Source organism: Astatotilapia calliptera, chromosome 7 (assembly GCF_900246225.1).
Source record: "Astatotilapia calliptera chromosome 7, fAstCal1.2, whole genome shotgun sequence".
Classification (NCBI taxonomy): Eukaryota; Metazoa; Chordata; class Actinopteri; order Cichliformes; family Cichlidae; genus Astatotilapia; species Astatotilapia calliptera.
This window is the reverse complement of record NC_039308.1, coordinates 6361299-6378856: the sequence shown is the minus strand read 5'-3', so window position 1 is coordinate 6378856 and position 17558 is coordinate 6361299. Positions and strand designations below refer to the sequence as shown.

Here is a 17558-nt window from a genome sequence, read left to right as displayed (position 1 = left end):
CAAATTGTGGGAGGAGTCATCCTTAATTAAAAAAAAACAAAAAAAAAACAACCCAGATTTGAGAAGTTGTCTGCTGGAAGAAATGCTAAAAACTATCCGTCTGCAGCAGCCTCCCTTGTCCTTGATACATTTGGTTATGCTCAGTGCATTTAATCATCTGCACAGTGTACCATTTTAGTCAGTCTGCTGTAACTGCACAAGAAAATCATCTGTCAGCACTGCAAGTATGTCACAGTTCATGCCATGCCCACAAATGTACACTGTTCACTTTTATTTATGTAGCGCTAAAACACAGCAACAGTCGCCTAAAGGCGCTTTATACTGTAAAGACCCTACAATATTACGGAGAAAACTGAAAACCCCAACGGTGGTTCCTTTCCCACTTTGACAGTGGGAAAGGAAAACTCCCTTTTAACAGGAAGAATCCTTTGACACTGTTTGGGGAGAGGCAGCAATTTGCTGAAACTGGTTGGGCTGAGGGAAAGTAAACCGAACCAGAGAGCAGAGTGGTTCGTAAGCACAGAGAGAGGGAAAGAAGAAATACTCAGTGCATCATGGGAAACAGCCGAGGCCTATTTGTTACTCATCCGAGTAACTTCTTCAGTCTCAGCTGAGTGCAGGTTTCCCCAACCTTATAAACTGCACATGTACTGTTGTAAATGTACCGTTTATATGGTTGGGGAAACCTGCAGTCAGTTGAGACTGAAGAAGTTACTCGGATGAGTGATAAAACATTTCTCACATTGAAAACACGATCCAGATGAACAGAATGAACCTTTTGGGATCTCTAATAGGTCTTTTATGATTTTTCAGGGTTTTCAATTTATTCACATCTCTTCACTCCTGTCGGTTCATACAAGTAGCAATCGAATCCAAGTTTAGTACAAGAAATCTAAAACATCTGCTTACTTCTTCACTGTCCAAATACTTTTAAGCCTTAAAACTGGACAATGTATAACAACTCATTTCTCTACAGGAAAAGCAATAGTTTTTAAAACTTAAATCAAACTTAACATTTGAACATCATTATTGATCTAATAATCCACTGATGCTGCAGAGGCAAACATTACATAAACATGTGGCACAAACTGTACATTTCCTTATCTTAAGTTTCCTTAAGTTAAATAAATCCCACAGAAAAATTCAATAGCTTTTAGTTTAAAGTGGTTTATGAGAAAGGACGCGGAGGTGAAAATAAGTCATTCACATGTTCCCCTAGAGTTAAAGCTGACACGAGGGCAAACACAGCCACACTATTGAGCTACTTGGATTACTCCAAGCAACACAGATTATTTGGAAGTCCATAAAAGGTAGTCTCTTTAGCAACAATGTGTTGAGACAGATCCACATATATCAGTTGTCATTAAAACTGGTTCAATTAAAATCAAATGTTCTCTCATTCTTACAGCTGACACACACAAAACACTTTTACTGTTAAATATGTCGACAGCTGGAGGTAAGGATGCAACTGATAAATGTTGGATTACAAGTTAAAATTATTTGGACGATAGTCAATATTTGACTTTTCTAAAATAGAAGAGGCCGTTTTAAAATCATTAAGCTTATCAAAAGATCTGTGATCATTTAGGCAGCACAGTAAATGCCTCCTTAACATACCTTCATTATGCATTTACTGATTTCCAGATATTAGTGAGCAAAACTGATACGAGTATTTAGCCAATTAAATCACTTTACCCCCTTTTAAACCATGCTCAATACATTTTTTAAATGAATTAACACATTATTAGAACCTAAAACAATGTAACGTTTCACTTCACAACCCTGACATTTCTTCACAAGCTTGCGTGCTCTGCATTTAAGAGCACACAAATGTGCAAGCAAGGCTAGAAAGCATATTCTTTAGCAGCAAACACTGAAACATTGTTCCATTACTGCACACCAGGTCAGACCCGAATGCATTGGAATTTTGCAGGACAAAACTCTCTGCGTTACAAACTAACTGGACTAAAGAAATAAGGAGGAGCCATGGTTGTTACAGTCCAAACCGCAGTCGACACTTCTTGTTCCACATGGTGCGGTCGCTGGTGAATCCAACAAACCTGCTGGCCGGTGTGGGCCGGGCGATGCTTGAAAAAGGTCTGGAGTTGATGCTCACATGAGGCATCTCCCTCTTCAGAGAGGGCAGCTGGCTATCTTGCACCAGCCCAAACACATCCAGCTGGCTCAGCACAGGGAACATTATACCCACGTCACTGCAATCACACCAGCTAAAGTATTAATCGTGATTTTCAGCTATTCAAATATGATTCTATATTCTTTTTAGAAAACTATAAATTTAATTTAACAGCTTTTCCCCGTTTAGGCCCCAAATAAAATCTAGACCAGCATTTAGTTTTCAGTATTCACTCATGCAAACAAGTCCCAAATATAGAGCTCGAGGTTAGAGCAGAGTTTTTGTACTAATAAAATCAAACTGTAAATGAACACCACACCTAGCACTAGTTACCAAACAGACTAGTGCTGTAATCATCATCCGTGTACTTTACTAGTAACTTAGACAGTGCGTTTCCATCTGAATAATAATCACAAACAAACATCTACATACCTGTGGCAAAAAAATAAATAAATAAGCTAGAAGATCCGATCAGATGGGACACACTAACTAGCAGTGACATGGATGGAGGTGGGAGGCAGACAAAAACTTACGTGAGAGCAGCAAGGTGAATGTGATAACAGCGGCTCAGGGACAGATGCAGCAGGTGCTTGAGTTGACTGAGGACAGGTAAGCAGTCAGCTGTCAGCAGAGTGCTATCACTGCGACACAGAAACAGATTTTAAGCTGCAGTCATCTGTGGCCACAGTAAAGACATTTTTCCATCCATGACAATTTAATTTGCAATAGCAAATAAAACGAGACAACTTAAAGAAAAACCCCACAGTTAAATACCAAACATAGAACAATGACTAAACTTTTACCTCAAATCTAGAGTTTTAATCTGGCGGCATTTTTCCACCAACACCTTCACATCTAAAAATGAGAAATAACACAGACACACGTCAGAATGATGCAACTCAAACAATCTTTAAGATCTAGATCGATCTATATATAGTTTTCACAAACTACAGTAATTTCACTTCAGCACCCTCAGTGTTACCCTTCAAGCTGTCAAGTGAATCAAATTACTGTATCATTATGCAGCTTGTTCTGTGTTACATCATTCAGGACAAACCAGCTGTGTTTGTTAGTGTTGAAATCAGTGACTTGAAGATCTCCACCACTCACCATTTAGGGTGAGGCTCTCTCTGTAACCGCTGAGGTTGAGATGTGTAACACTGGAACTCAGATTATCAACCACGCTCTTTATGTGATTATTATCAAAGGTGCACCATGATAAGTTCAGCTGTTGTATACTGAAACACAAAATAATTGCATTAGTAAATCTGAGGCAGAGGAGAAACTTAAACTGTGGTTACAAAGTAAATAAGGACTGAGCAGCTGACCGGGAACAGGATTTAAGCATCCTAGTGAGCACAGGAGCAGAGAAGGCAGAGCAGCCGCTGAGGTTGAGCTCCTGTAGGCGGGTGTTCTTTGCCAGACAGCTGAGTAAAAGAGATTAACAAACACACAGTACAAATTTAAGGCTCAAACACATTCAGAAAATGCATTTACTGAGAGGAATTTAGTGTTTTGCCAGTTTACAATCAACAGTCACAGCACGACTTTTCCATCTCTGATGAGGCTCTACTACAAACAGCATCACTGACTTTTCAGACAAAGGCATGTTTCCCTGGACATCTGAAGTCAGGAAAAGCTCAGACATATTTTTGATAAGAGAAAAGCAGCTGCAAAGACCCTGGGAATCAGTGACATCCCTGCTGCTCTAATCAGTAGCAAATGGTTCAGATCTCACCTGATGATGGTGTCAGAGAGCTGCAGACCCTCCAGGCTCAGACATTCTAGCAGTCTGCAGCGACAGATGATGTCTTCCAGAGCCAACGTTGGTATGATTGAGCTTGACAGATCCATCTGAACCACCTGCAAAGAGCTGTATAATGGAAAAGAAAGAAAAGAGCATTTTTCTACTTAAGTGCCACAGAACTTAATACTTAGAGCTCTTTGGTGTGAAGGAAAATTAAATAGTTAGACATTAGATAGTTTTCATTAGATTTTCGCAGGCAAGGAAAACTCAGCAAGTCTTCCACTGAAGAAGAAAATCAGGACAGACCACGATAAATGTGACTAACCCTCTGCCTGTTAAGTGCAACTCTTCCACAAAGGAGCGAGGGCAGCGCAGTCTGCGGATGCCAGTCCTCAGCACCTGCTGCAGAGCCAGAGCCGTGTGGGTCATCCCCTCTAGATCCACACTGTGCCACAGAGACTCGTCAAACCTGTGATGAATGCACAAGCAAAGAGGTGTCATGGAGGCAAACCCCTACAGCAGCCTACAGTAAATAACCTGCACACAGCAACCCGTTCTGTTAAATGTTAATGTGGGTTTCATTGTGTGTGTCATTGAGAATATCAAGCAGCACAAACTCGTTTGTCTACCAGTTTGTCAGAATTTAATACTTTCGAATGTGATGGTGTGCAAGTAGCTGTGACAGCTGTTTAATGGATGAACTAGGAGTAATCCTTTAATGAGGAATCCACAGGGCCACGGATTTCCATATTTTTGAATACTGTGATAAGCGTCACGAGATGTGAGAAAGAACCAGAGGCGTGGTTTGAAGTATGCAAACTCAATCTTTAGGATCCGCCCTGCACTTAAAAAAAAAAAAAATTAAGCGGGAAGAAGCAGGGCCAGAGATTTTGTTAATGATCATTATGACTCACGCCAAACGTTGCCAGCGCTTGCAAACTACAGATATTCTGACGAGGTCCTGCAGAGGAAGGCAGAAGAAAATCCTAAGAACAACCTCGTCTGGTAGTTGATCCCATGAAATGTCTGCAGAGGGAAAGAGAAAGGGAAAAAGGTTAAGTTGATCACAGGTGAAAGCCCTCATCTTAAACATCAGAAAAGCATCTGCTCCTACTTGGTGAGGAGTCTTTCCTCCTTGATCTCCTGCTAAGAACAAATTGATTGCTGTCATTCTCCTTCCCCTTGCTGAAGAGCCGCTGTTGCTTGCGCGGTGGTGTGAACTGCAGGATGAAATCTGTTGGGGTGCACTCAGTGTCCAGGCCCTCGCTAAGAATGCCTCTGGACTTGCTTTTCCTGGGCTGAGTCAGCATGGAGTCCTGCAGACTAAGGCAGGGACGATCCTGCAGTGGGACACTGTTGGAAGCAGAGGTTAATCAGACATGTGGGCATCGTTAAACAAGGCTTCATCATTACACAGACACCCCACAGAAAGGCTACTTAGCGGCCTAGCTTCCTCTAAAGAACCCCTCCGTGCCCGCCATATTGATGTAGCTACCAGCGGAGTGACCGCGCAAACTGACTGCAAAACCAAACGACAGACACCGTCTCCTGTCTTTCAGTACAGACACATGCAGGTGGTCCAGGGCGTCCACTCCTGCCCTGCGGTTAGCTTACAGTGTGTACCCCGGGAAGAAAAGAGCCGCTGACAGGCGTGGAGGGAAAGCGCTGGGGAGAAAGCGCGCTATCGGTACAGTTTTACACTAACGACGCTGACAGTCTACCGAACACACAATTTCGCATAAAAACCGCCTTGTTCACACCACTTTAGAAATGGAAAGCACAGTTTTGAGTCGGGACAGTTAAACAGCACCAAGCTAGCCTTGGGATGGCGGCTCGTTCTCACATGTGCAACACATCTGACAGATAACTTATGCACCGCTATACCTCAAATATGTTTAGTAACAGAAAGTAAGAACCACTGAGGACGATACCTGTCGCCTGGCATTTCCTTTAACTCGAACCAAGTACGATCCTACACGAAAAGTGCAAGACTGCTTGGATTGCAGCCCTCCAACCGAGACTTTAAATTCGCCGCCAACACCGGGGCGCCCTCTTATAGTTACGTCACGGACGTGCCTGCACGTAGATCGCGATACGTCATACGCATTAGTGCTTTCGCCAGGTGGCAGTTTTTTGAGTTATGTTATGTTATGTGCCATATCATTGGCTTTAGAACGGGTGGTAGACAGATTTTCAGAAGTAATAATAGTGATTCACTGTCAGCATTGTTAAGCGTTGAAGAATCGTAGATTTTGTGTGTGAAAAAGCAAAAATATAGTAATAATGTGGACTCCCGCTCATATAGGTATTGTGGGTAATGAAAGATCAGATAGGTTGGCCAAAGAAGCTATTAAAAAGTAGATATTGAAATGCAGATACCGTTGTCGAATTCTGAAGGGAAACGTTTGGAAAGAAATTAAGAATTTATGGGAAATGGCGTGGGATAATGAAGTAAAAGGGAGACATTTATATAAAGTACAAAACCGTTCACGTTACAAGAAATAGAGGAATAAGTAGGCAGGAGGAGGTAATTCTAATTATAAGTAGAATAAGACGAGGTCATTGTTTTCTAAATGACACTCTTTTTAGGAAAGGGAAACATCTTACTGATTTGTGTAATCAGTGTAATGCACTTGTGTTACCAATTGGGTCAAAAGACGTATGAAGTAAGATTAGGGATGTGTGCGTCGAGTCGACTAATTGCGCTATTGTCACTAGTTGGTACCAAACTTACTAGTTGTTGTGTCCTAAATGTTATGCAGCCATTTGCCACCAGACGGTTGTTAAGAAACACCATATATAAGTTAATATAGCCCTGATCTTTTTTGCTGACCCTATTAGAATGAGACTGCAGATACAAATGGCAGAAAATAGCTTTTTCCTAAAGGGGGCTTTCCCTTAGTGACAGGGTGTGGGGTTCAGAATAGAGCCACTATTCTTCCACACCAATCATCAGTGTCCAACCTAACAACCCTCAGGTCAGTGGCCCAGCGTTTTACTGCCCATGTGTGTTTTATTTTATTTTATTTTTGCTCGTAAAAAAGCTTTTATTTTTATATTTTAAATATTAATGCAATTTATATTATTTCACTTTCAATCTGAAACATTTTATGAAAGCCTTGAAATTAATATGGTCTAGTGTCTTGATGCATGCTCAATCATCCAGATAAGTAAATCTCCAGAAGTTGATTCTGTTCATCTGGACGTAGGGTTAACTTAGTCTGATACTATGTTTAAATTATACAGCTTGATCATGGCTGACAGCAGCTGCCCGATTTTACATGGAAGCAAACAGGGGTGATAGTCAAGAGGGGCATGATGTACACTAGACCATGTTTCCAAAAGTTGATCTTCATCTGGATGTTGCGTGTTCAGTGGGAGAAACGTTTCGTCACTCATCCAAGTGACTTCTTCAGTCTCAGCTGACTGCAGGTTTCCCCAATCTTATAAACAGTACATTTGCATAATGACTGAAACCAGCCCACTGAAGGAACAATGGGCTGGGATAACAGTTCATCTGCATATCTTAATACAACTTTTTGAGACTTCCTGGAGATTTCTCTCTGTGTAAAACAGATGTTGGTTGGTGGAGCAGCTATACAAAGTTTGCTTATCATGTCAGAGTTTTGTTGATCAGGTGCGTAGATGAAGGACTCCAGCAGCTTTTCCGTAAAGCTCTACCCGAGCTCACCACGATGTGCAAACTGACTCCGGCTCCGCATTAAACTGTGCCAGCGTCATCAACACTGCTACTGTTGTGTTATCAGTTTTTCTCTTCAAAACTGGGGGCTGTGTGGGCTTAATGTTGTCACAGTTTTTATTCACATACCATTTAGGAGCAGTATTACAGAGCCGTGCATTAAACGGAGCATTGAGGCAAAGGATTTGTGTCGAGAAGTTTTTATAATCGAATTATTCGAAATATTCAATGAATCATTGCGGCCAGTGCAAACAAAAATCACCATCCCTCTGAGTGCTGAATTCACACAAATAAATCCAAATTTTCATTTAAATTGTGGGCTGAGATGCATTGCAGCAGTATGTGTGCGCCTTCCTGTGGCTGTTCTCCTGATGAGACCATGCATGTGTCACGTTTCCACATCCTCCAGGTTGCAATCTGCCCTCTATCTATCTCCCCTTTTTCTATCTCTTTCTCTCGGCTATCTCTGTAAATAAGTGCACATATGGCTGGAACTAACCACTGTTTTTCAGGAGTAAGCATGGTCCAGAGAGCTCACAGGACCTGTTCTCTAACCTGCAATCAGTGATAGTACCTAAGCCCAGTCTTCTACACCACCTGTTCCTAGATTTTTGATCTACAACCGTGGTATTGCTGCTCAGGCAATTTATGATTCAGCAATTTAATTTACTTGCTTGTTTGTTTTCTTTTAATGGCCAGATGAGCAGTGCTTACCTCTCATTCTTCGTTGTGAATCCTGTTTGGTGTGCCAGCTAGAAGCCCATCCCGAATGTCTGCCTAATCTACTCTGTCACACGCTCTTCAGAAATATTTTGGATTTTCTCTAAACCATACAGGCTCAAATATATACACACGTCTCCCACTAATCCCCTTCTTCCGGCTTCTCCCTTTAGGGGTCGCCACAACATGTCATTTGCCTCCATTTCAGTGTGTTCCACACACACATTTCAACCTATTTAGAGTTATTTATCCATCTAACAGTGTCTCAGAGGCTGTCTGTGATTTTGAGTATGGATATATAAGTATGGGAAGCACAAATATTTATAGTTTGGAAAAAATGATGTAATTCCACCTCAGGTCATATGTGCGTAAGCTGCTATTTATAACTCTTGACCTTTCTCCCTCGTTCTCACACATACACGCAGTTGTGCACAAAGGTAACAGTCCCAGACCCTGACAATGACTAACAGGAGGGACAAGGTGTGTCAGATTTTCAAAATATAACTTTCTTATTGGAAGATTAGTATGCTTTAAAAATGTGAAATGTTCAAAATAAAAGCCCTCAGTTACAAAAAACAAATCTGTGTGATTTTTTTTTGATACAAGATAAGTACGTTTTTAAAATAATGTAATTTTGTAGCCCTAAGTCACAGCAGACAATACATTGGATGAAGTTTGAGCAGCAGCAACTATCCCTAACTATTATGCAACAAATTACATAGTCTTGTGAGCATGGTTCCACACTCTGCGAGTGGAACATATCTTTGTTTGGTTAATAATTTTGATGCATACTTAACAATATTCCAACCTGACAGGTTTTTCTAAGTAATTGTTTCTCACCAAAACCTTGTCCTGATTCAGAAAGTAACATCCAACTGCAGCAACTTTCTTCATATAATGAAATTCCTGAAGCTAGAATAGTGGTTCCATTTCAATTGTCTTCACATGTGCTCCCCACACATAGCATTTTAATTTAAATTATCACTGTTATCTAAGTGATACAATTGTATAACTATATTTGCATGTTCCCTCAGATTGATATCTTTCTATGTGTTTGATCCCTGTCAGAAGACAGAGTCAGAAGTTGCAGGTAAAGAGCAGATGTCTAGCTAAACAAATTAAGACACATGTAGCAGATCTGAGTTGTCAAGATCTGCTGCAGCAGATGGTGAGAAGTGGAGAGTGAGAACACAAATGCAGACAATGGAAGCAGGGAGTAGCTTTAACAAAAGACAAGCTGCTTATTCAGGCTGATTGACAAACACAAAATAAGAAATCCAACTAAACACTTGGGACATAGAGACACAGGTAGGTTAACAGACGCTCCAACAAAGGAAGACAGAAAAATACGCAAGGGAGAATGAGACAAGGGAAACAAAACTGGACATCATGCACATGAGACAAGGATTAACAAAATAAAACAGGAGGTTTCACAAACTTGACACTAGGATGGGGATAAGCAAACAGGAAGAGAGGAACATAGGAAAAGGTAAGGGAGACGAAACACAGAGTCAGACAGGGACACAGAAGGAGATCTATAACATAGAGACAAAATACTAAGGACATGATAGAAAGGGAAATGCTAAACAACCTAAAATAAACCATAATCCGTCGAGATAAAACATAATCAAAGCCAGAAACAAAGAAAACTAAACTAGGAAATATAATCAAGATCAAAACAACAATAAACAAACACAGAACAGAACTATGACAGTTTAGACTTGGGCCTAAAAATATATTCATCTGTGTTATAAAAACATCTTGCACAGACCTGCTAAGCCTAAAGGCAAGGGGTTTTTTAAGCTAAAAATGAGAACAGCACATTTATCAATCTACTTACATGAGATTTATGGGAGGTGAAAAAATGGCTGGATTTCATTTGTCTCTTTAGTCATTAATCATAATATGCATTAAAATGCTCAAGGCAAGATGTAAATATATGATATAGAAATTACTGTGATGCAATTTTTCCTTCTACTTTTTTTTTTTTTTTTTTTTGGCTGCTGCCTTTCAGGGTCACCACAGCGGGTCATCTGCCTCAAAATTACCGTGTCTCTATAATCCTCCCTTTTCATATCAGCCCTCTGCATGTCCTCCTTCACTACATCTATGAATCTTCTCTGTGATTTTCCTATTTTACTCCTTCATGCCTGTTAACAGTATATCCATTGTCCCTGCTCGGGATGCCCAAACCACCCCAGCCTTGCCTCTCTGACCTTGTCTCCTAAATGCTGAGCTGCGATCAGTGTTGGGACTAACGCGTTATTAAGTAACGCGTTACAGTAACTACGTTATTATTGTGGTAACGAGCACGGTAACTAGTTATTATGCCAAAATCAGGAACGCGTTAGTCGTTACTGGGATTTAGATAGGGTCGTTACTCGTTACTTCGTGTGGTGGCTATCGCGGAGCTTCCACAGATTCAGTAACATTAGTGGTGGAGGCCAGCAGGTGGATGAAGGAAAAGAGACCCGAGGCGTGGTCCAAGTGTGAACTGAACTTCAGGTAAGAAGTTATGACCTGCAGTCTCTCTGGGTCAGATATGAACCAAGTTTAGTTGGAGTTTATTTTCGTTATTCTGACTTTTTCCGTACTGCGTGCCAGCTAGCATGATTCTAAGTTTCTATACAGCTGGGTGGGTGCTATGAAGCTAATGATGTTGAACTTTATTTTGTTCATAAGTTATTAGAGTTGCCAACCGTTTGGTATTCAGAGAAAATATTACGCGTTTCTTATTGAAGTGAAAAGAAACAGTTTGTCCCGGACTTCAGCTTCAATGGAAAAGGCACAAGGAAAAGGCACAAAGCTGGAGTTATTCTGTGTTTACGCTGCACAGCTGCCTCTTCTTCTCTCATCCTCTCACCCTCTCTCTCTCCTGTTTCTACTTCAATCATGAAACTGATCAATGATCAGCTGATCGGCTCTCTTGTTTGTTTATCGCTCACTTTGCGCCAGAAAGAGGAAACCAGCGGATGTCGCGCTAAACAACAGCAGCACGTTTAAGCTTGATCAGCTGTTGTTAGAATTTATTTAATATTAATTTCTAGTATCAGCTGATGTTTGCTGGAGCCACAGCTGTAAACCTGCTGGTGAGGATGTCGGTTTGGATATGTGGTGAGAGGGAAACATGAAGATGAAACCAGGAGATGTCCTTACTGGATCATCAGAGCTGAACAGGTGATGGAGAAACAGGTTTACCTTTTAGGTGACATGAATGAGTTGAAGGGAAGTTATGAACTGTTTCTGAGAGACAAATAACACCAGGATCCTTTTTTAGGTAGCTGACAGCTGGTAACTGTGCAGGGGCGGGTCTAGCAAAGTGTTGCCAGGGGGCCAGGTAGGGCATTAACAGGGAAAGGGGGGCACAAAGAAATACTTTTCTTTCTTATTCTCATTTCAAATGTCTAGCTTTTAAAAAAATAATTATCTGAATCTTACAACAAACGATTGATAGATTGATGCATATATACCATCAGAACAGTGTACATCACTGTCACAATAGTGTTTATTATCATTCAAAGGCTTTATGATTTTTCCTATAATGGTGGGCCGGTCTCTAGTCAAAATGTCCGGGCCAATTTTCTGTCCCAGTCCAGCTCTGTGTGCAGCTCATCTGCAGTCTGGTGTTACCAACATCTTCCTATTCAGAAGGCAGAATTTCTGAGTTCTGAGTACAATCGAAAGCACCACGACTGCAGTTTTTGTGTTGGATGTAAAAGGCGCACATGACTCTGTGACGTAGGCTAGAATCATGGAAGCAGTCAATGACGGTCCAGGCGTGGGATTTCTCTCGTGGAAATATGCACATTATCTTTTCCTTTCTATTGGTAGGTGGCACAGTGCACTTGTGGCAAGTAAGCAAGCTAGAAGACTGGCAAAGTTATGGAAGCAACACATTAACAAGAGAATTCTGAGTAAAACCAAAGTTACTTTCCCTAGTAACTCGTTACTTTGAAAGTAACGAGTAACTTGAGTTACTTTTGAGAGAAGTAACTAGTAATGTAACTAAGTTACTATTTTAAAGTAACTTACCCAACACTGGCTGCGATGTACTCAGTTCTATTCTGTCAGTTCTCATCAGTCACCATCAAAATCTTAGCATTTTCAACTTTGCAACCTCCAGTTCTGCTTCCTGGTCACTGCCATCGTCCAAACCTTATGCCATAACAGGTCTTACTATCATCTTGGAAATCTTCCCTTTCGCTCTTGCTGCTATCCTCCTGTCAAACCCCTCTCCACCCACTCCACACTGTCGCCATGCTCCTCTTCCTCTCTCTTATGCACTCTCTGTTGCTTTGGAGATTTGACCACGGATATTTAAATGTTTCCACTTTCAGAAATTCTATTCCTTGTACACTTTTGTGCTGCTTTTTGAAGGTGAGATGTTGTATTAGAGTAGTTTGCTTTTATGGTGTAAAATTTGATATGTCCCTGCGCGGGATGCCGTGGTGTCCACCAGAGGTGTGGACTCGAGTCACATGACTTGGACTCGAGTCAGACTCGAGTCATTAATTTTATGACTTTAGACTTGACTTGAAAAAATGTTCTAAGACTTGTGACTTGACTTGGACTTTTACACCAATGACTTGGGACTTGAATTGGACTTGAACCTGTTTACTTGAAAAGACTTGATATTTTACCCCAAATACAAAATCTAACATGCATATTATATAGAGATTGAAAATGTGACGTCATTCACGGGTAGAACCGCAAAGGATTCTGGGAACTCGTGGCAAGCGGTACTAGCGCACGCAGGCTTTCAATTAAAATCAGTTATACAGCGATAAAAAGAAACACAAGAAGCTGTTGTATTATTAACTGCAATAGCCGGTCGCATGACAGCCACGGGAAGCCGACGGGTAAAGAGATCGGTTGTTATCGGATTACCTCGTTGAAGAGAAATTGTTCGAGCCATGTTTCCGAAGTAACAAAGACGCGACGGATGGCCTGGATTGCAGCCATTCAAAGGTCAAATATAACGTCCCAGAACCCTCCAGTTCACAGGTTAGTCTGCTCCAAGCATTTACACGAAGGTCAGTGTTTTTTAGTAGTTAATACGTCATTTTCATAACATAACTGGTGATATAGGTTACAAGCAAGTCTGGCGCTGAACAGAAATTGTCGCGCTATGCTCCTTTATTTATTGTGCATAAATAGTGAATTGTCCTGACACAATATTGCGTTTCGCCTCTGTTATTATGGTACACTGACAAAAACATATACTTTTATTCACAGGATAAAACAGTTGTTTTGTATCACTAATTGCCCAGTACGATTACAGCATACAGTATTGTTGTCACTGCTACATTTCTGTGATGCTACCAGAAATTATTTCCACTACTAATTAATTACCGTTGAGCTCAAAGGTCCTATTAATAAACGGTTAACGAATGTGTATTTATGACGACGATTTGTGAGACTGGTAAACTTATGATACGTACGATGGTCTTTACTTTCTACACGGTGCATTTCAAGGTCCTGCACCCATCCGTCGGTAAACTGTACCTGGGCTTGTTGCAGTGACCGGAAGTTACTAAACTTCATGAGTGTGTGCACTCACTCCAAGAAGCGTATGATTATAAATATGCATATAAATATGCTACGATGAGATAGCTGACTTCATCTAACTAGCAAATGTTGTCCAGGCTACGTTGGTGATACAGTTTTTTTAATGTGTATGATATTTTTGTCATGCGATTTTAAAGCTGGTCCTACAACCGCATTCAAGAATAACATGCAGCGTATCTCAGAACTGTCGGTGAAAATTATTCTTGGAGCTAGGTTTAATTGAGCTGCATTTTAAAGAGGTGCAATTTCACAATTTGTGTATATTTTCTAAGTTCACTATTTTGTCATGTGTTGAGAAAAACACAGATTTTAAAATTACATGGTCTAACATTTACATTTAGCATAACTGCAACATTATTTTTTCGTTGTTTTTTTTTTTTTTTAAAGACTCGAAAGGACTTGAAATTCAAAGTTTCAGACTTGTGACTTGACTCGGACTTTTACACCAGTGACTTGAGACTCGACTCTGACTTGCCTGACATTACTTGAGACTTGACTTGAGACTTGAGGATAAAGACTTGAGACTTACTTGAGACTTGCAAAACAATGACTTGGTCCCACCTCTGGTGTCCACATCTATGTAGTCAGAGGAGACATGCTGCACATGACTGATTATGCTTCGCAGGTATAATATTATATAGCACTAGATAGTGTAGAGGGAAGACTCAAACACGCAGCTAAGAGGCCAAATAGACGGCATAAGACCGCACAGCCATCTCTGTGTTCTGGGTTTAACTCATGACTGTGTCAGCTTATAAAGCATCTGCCTCCTTATGCTTTTGTTAGTTGTTATATATGTAGCCATTCTGTGGTTGCACCATGTATGTTTAAGAATAGTGCTAAAGGGATGTGTTAAATGTAGCAAGAATTGTCCATAAATGGTCCATAAATGTTGGGAATGAGATCAGGTTTCTTGATATGAATCAAAGCAGCAGGCTAAAGACAACTTACCACAATGCTGTTCACTGAACAGTATTGACGTGTTTCTTTCAGTTCACTCAGCACCTCCATACAAACTTTTTTTCTATTATAAAGCTTGAATTCAAAAACAGGAAAATTAGTTTGTTTTTGTGTAAATACAGAACTGGTTTATTCACATGAAATACCCCTGAATATAATGGTAAACAGAGAGTTTATATAAAAGGCACATTTGCAATGATTAAAATTACAGCTAACTGTCCATGCTATGATGGACCGCTGTTTTTTGCAAGCACACCAGTGTATTTTACAAATCATTGCAATCCTCAGTGTCCTGCACTGTTTATTACAAAAAATATCAAACAGTACTGAATACAAACTAAAATATGTAATGTCCATAAAAAATATGCATTACTGTAAGTGAACCACAGTTTATATCACAGAGACTTTTTGTTTTGTTTACCTTTGTTTATGTTTTTAAAAATTTCACTCAGTGGTTTTCTGAGGAATCAGCAGACAACCTTAACACTGAAAAGAGCAGATGTGAGGCATGTGTCTGTCTTGTCTACAGAACCTTAAGTAGCACCTTAAAAATTTAAGATTAACCACAAAGCTTCATTTATTCTGGATACTATTTAGTTTAGTTATAAAAAAATAAAATGGATAAACTGGATTTGCAACACAGGCTGTCAGTGCCACACAATGCAAAAGCAAACCAATCGTTTCTCACATCAGGCCAGCGCCAGAACAACAGTTTACCTCTGCTGAAGCTGAATAAAAGGCTAGAAATTGCTTTTGTGAACAATTACATTATTATAGTAATGCATCATTTCCTGGCTGGTCCTGATTTTTCTTTTAAAGAAATGACTTGCAGATCGTTTTCCGAGGGGCTAAATGGCCCGTGGATGAGGTCAAAGGAGAGTGAAGCAGTAAAACCACTAACCCAGTTTCACAGGGCCAGCCACACACATGTATGTACAAAGCCAATTCCAAAAGGTAAGTATATTGTGTTAAATCTAAATAAAACAGAAAGTAATGATTTATACATCTTACAAACCCATATTTTTATTAGCAATACAATATAGGACATATCAGCCCTTTAAACTCAGAAAATGTACCTCTGTAAGAAGGTTGGCTCATTTTGAGTTTGATGCCAAAAACATGTCTCAAAAGGGTGGGACAGGCAACAAAACGCTGGAAAAGTAAGTGGTTTAAAAAAAAATAGCTGGGTTAATTGGCAACAGGTTAGAAACATGACTGAGTGTAAAAGAAGCATCTTGGAGCTGCAAGTAAACATGGTCAGAGGTTCGTCTATCTACAAAAAAAAAGTCTTCAAGTTGTGGAACAATTTCAGAATAGATATTGTCAGTGAAAAACTTTGAATATCTCATCATTTTCAGTAAGTTAATTATCTGTTGTGCGAAGAACGTGACCCTAATGTACCAAAGCTAAGATAAAATGGACTGAGGTAAAGTGAAAAAATTCAGAACACTTTGAAATACGTTTTTGGAAACATGTCCTCTGAACTAAAGAGGAAGGAGGAATATCAAGCTTTTTATCAGCACTCAGTTGAAAGCCTGCATATCTGATGGTCTAGATATGTATCAGTGCCTATGAAATTGGCATCTTGCACAGCTGGAAATGCTTTATCAATCCTGAAAGACATATCAAGGTTTTAGAGTAACGTGTGCTCCACCAAGATTACGTGTTTTTCAGGGAAGGCCTTGCATGTTTCAGTAAGAAAATGCTGAACCACATACAGTACCTGTTTCAGCAGCATCGTGGTAGAAGAGTGCAGATGTTGAACTGACATGCCTGCAGTCCAGGCTTTTCACCAACTGAGAACATTGGGAGCATCATGAAGTATATGGCAAAGAAGACCCAGGACTGCTGAGCAGCTATAATCCTCCATGAGACAAGAACGGGACCACGTTCCGCTCTCCTCAGCTCCCACACATTTACAGAATGTAGTGAAAAGAGGAAGGGACACTACACAGATGTAATTATGCCCCTAAGTTTTCTGAGATGTGTTGCTCCCATTAAAAATACCTATTTCTTAAAATGGTACATTTTCTCAGTTTAACCATGTTTTGTATCTTCTACTTTGAATAATTTCTGGGTTTATTTGCAAATGTATTTGATATTTGCAAATCATAATTCTCTGTTTTTATTTACATTTTTCACAGTGTCCACAGTTCTGTAAAACTGGATTTGTACATGTTTATATAGACAATGACAACACACATTTGGGGACAGCTGAGGGGGAATTTAGTTAAAGCAATTTTTCTCAGAACTAAACTGTGGTTGAAGTTACTACTTAGGAAAACCTTTTACATTTTTATTCATTTTTTATTCTACTCAGAGAAAAATTTCTTTTTAAAAAAAACATATCACAACTTGTAGCGGCCAGTCCTCTGTACAATCCATGCAGCATTTGGTGAGATACTTGAACCTGCCATCTGTAGAGCTATTCTATTAGCACAGCTATAACCACTTCTTATAACCACTTTTCCAATTAGTAGATTACCTGCTCTACCTCCCGAGATGTAGCCACCCCTAAACATACATGGTCAGATATACACATATATACCACATGACCAGAATACAGTGAATCTGACCTGGGACTCTTTGCTGCATGTCTTCCACCCTCTCTCTCTTTGCTTTCCTATCTGTCTCCACTGTTGCTATCAAATGGCAAAAATATGGCTCTGCAAGCAGAGGAGTTGCTCCCTGCTGAACATTGGAGTAGAATTTAGGATTCAGGCACATCC

The 17558-nt window shown here is 40.1% G+C and overlaps 1 protein-coding gene across 1 annotated transcript; it reads right to left on the bottom strand.

Annotated features, from left to right (window-relative positions):
- Positions 1-795: 795 nt before the first annotated feature.
- On the bottom strand, positions 796-6006 carry skp2 (S-phase kinase-associated protein 2, E3 ubiquitin protein ligase). Its single transcript, XM_026172742.1, has 10 exons — positions 5813-6006; positions 4996-5234; positions 4796-4907; positions 4207-4350; positions 3873-4007; positions 3463-3561; positions 3245-3372; positions 2938-2989; positions 2668-2775; positions 796-2213 (listed from the first exon to the last, which is right to left on the bottom strand). The coding sequence occupies exons 1-10, from the start codon at positions 5824-5826 to the stop codon at positions 1994-1996; spliced, it is 1251 nt and encodes a 416-aa protein (XP_026028527.1). The 5' UTR covers positions 5827-6006; the 3' UTR covers positions 796-1993.
- Positions 6007-17558: the final 11552 nt, after the last annotated feature.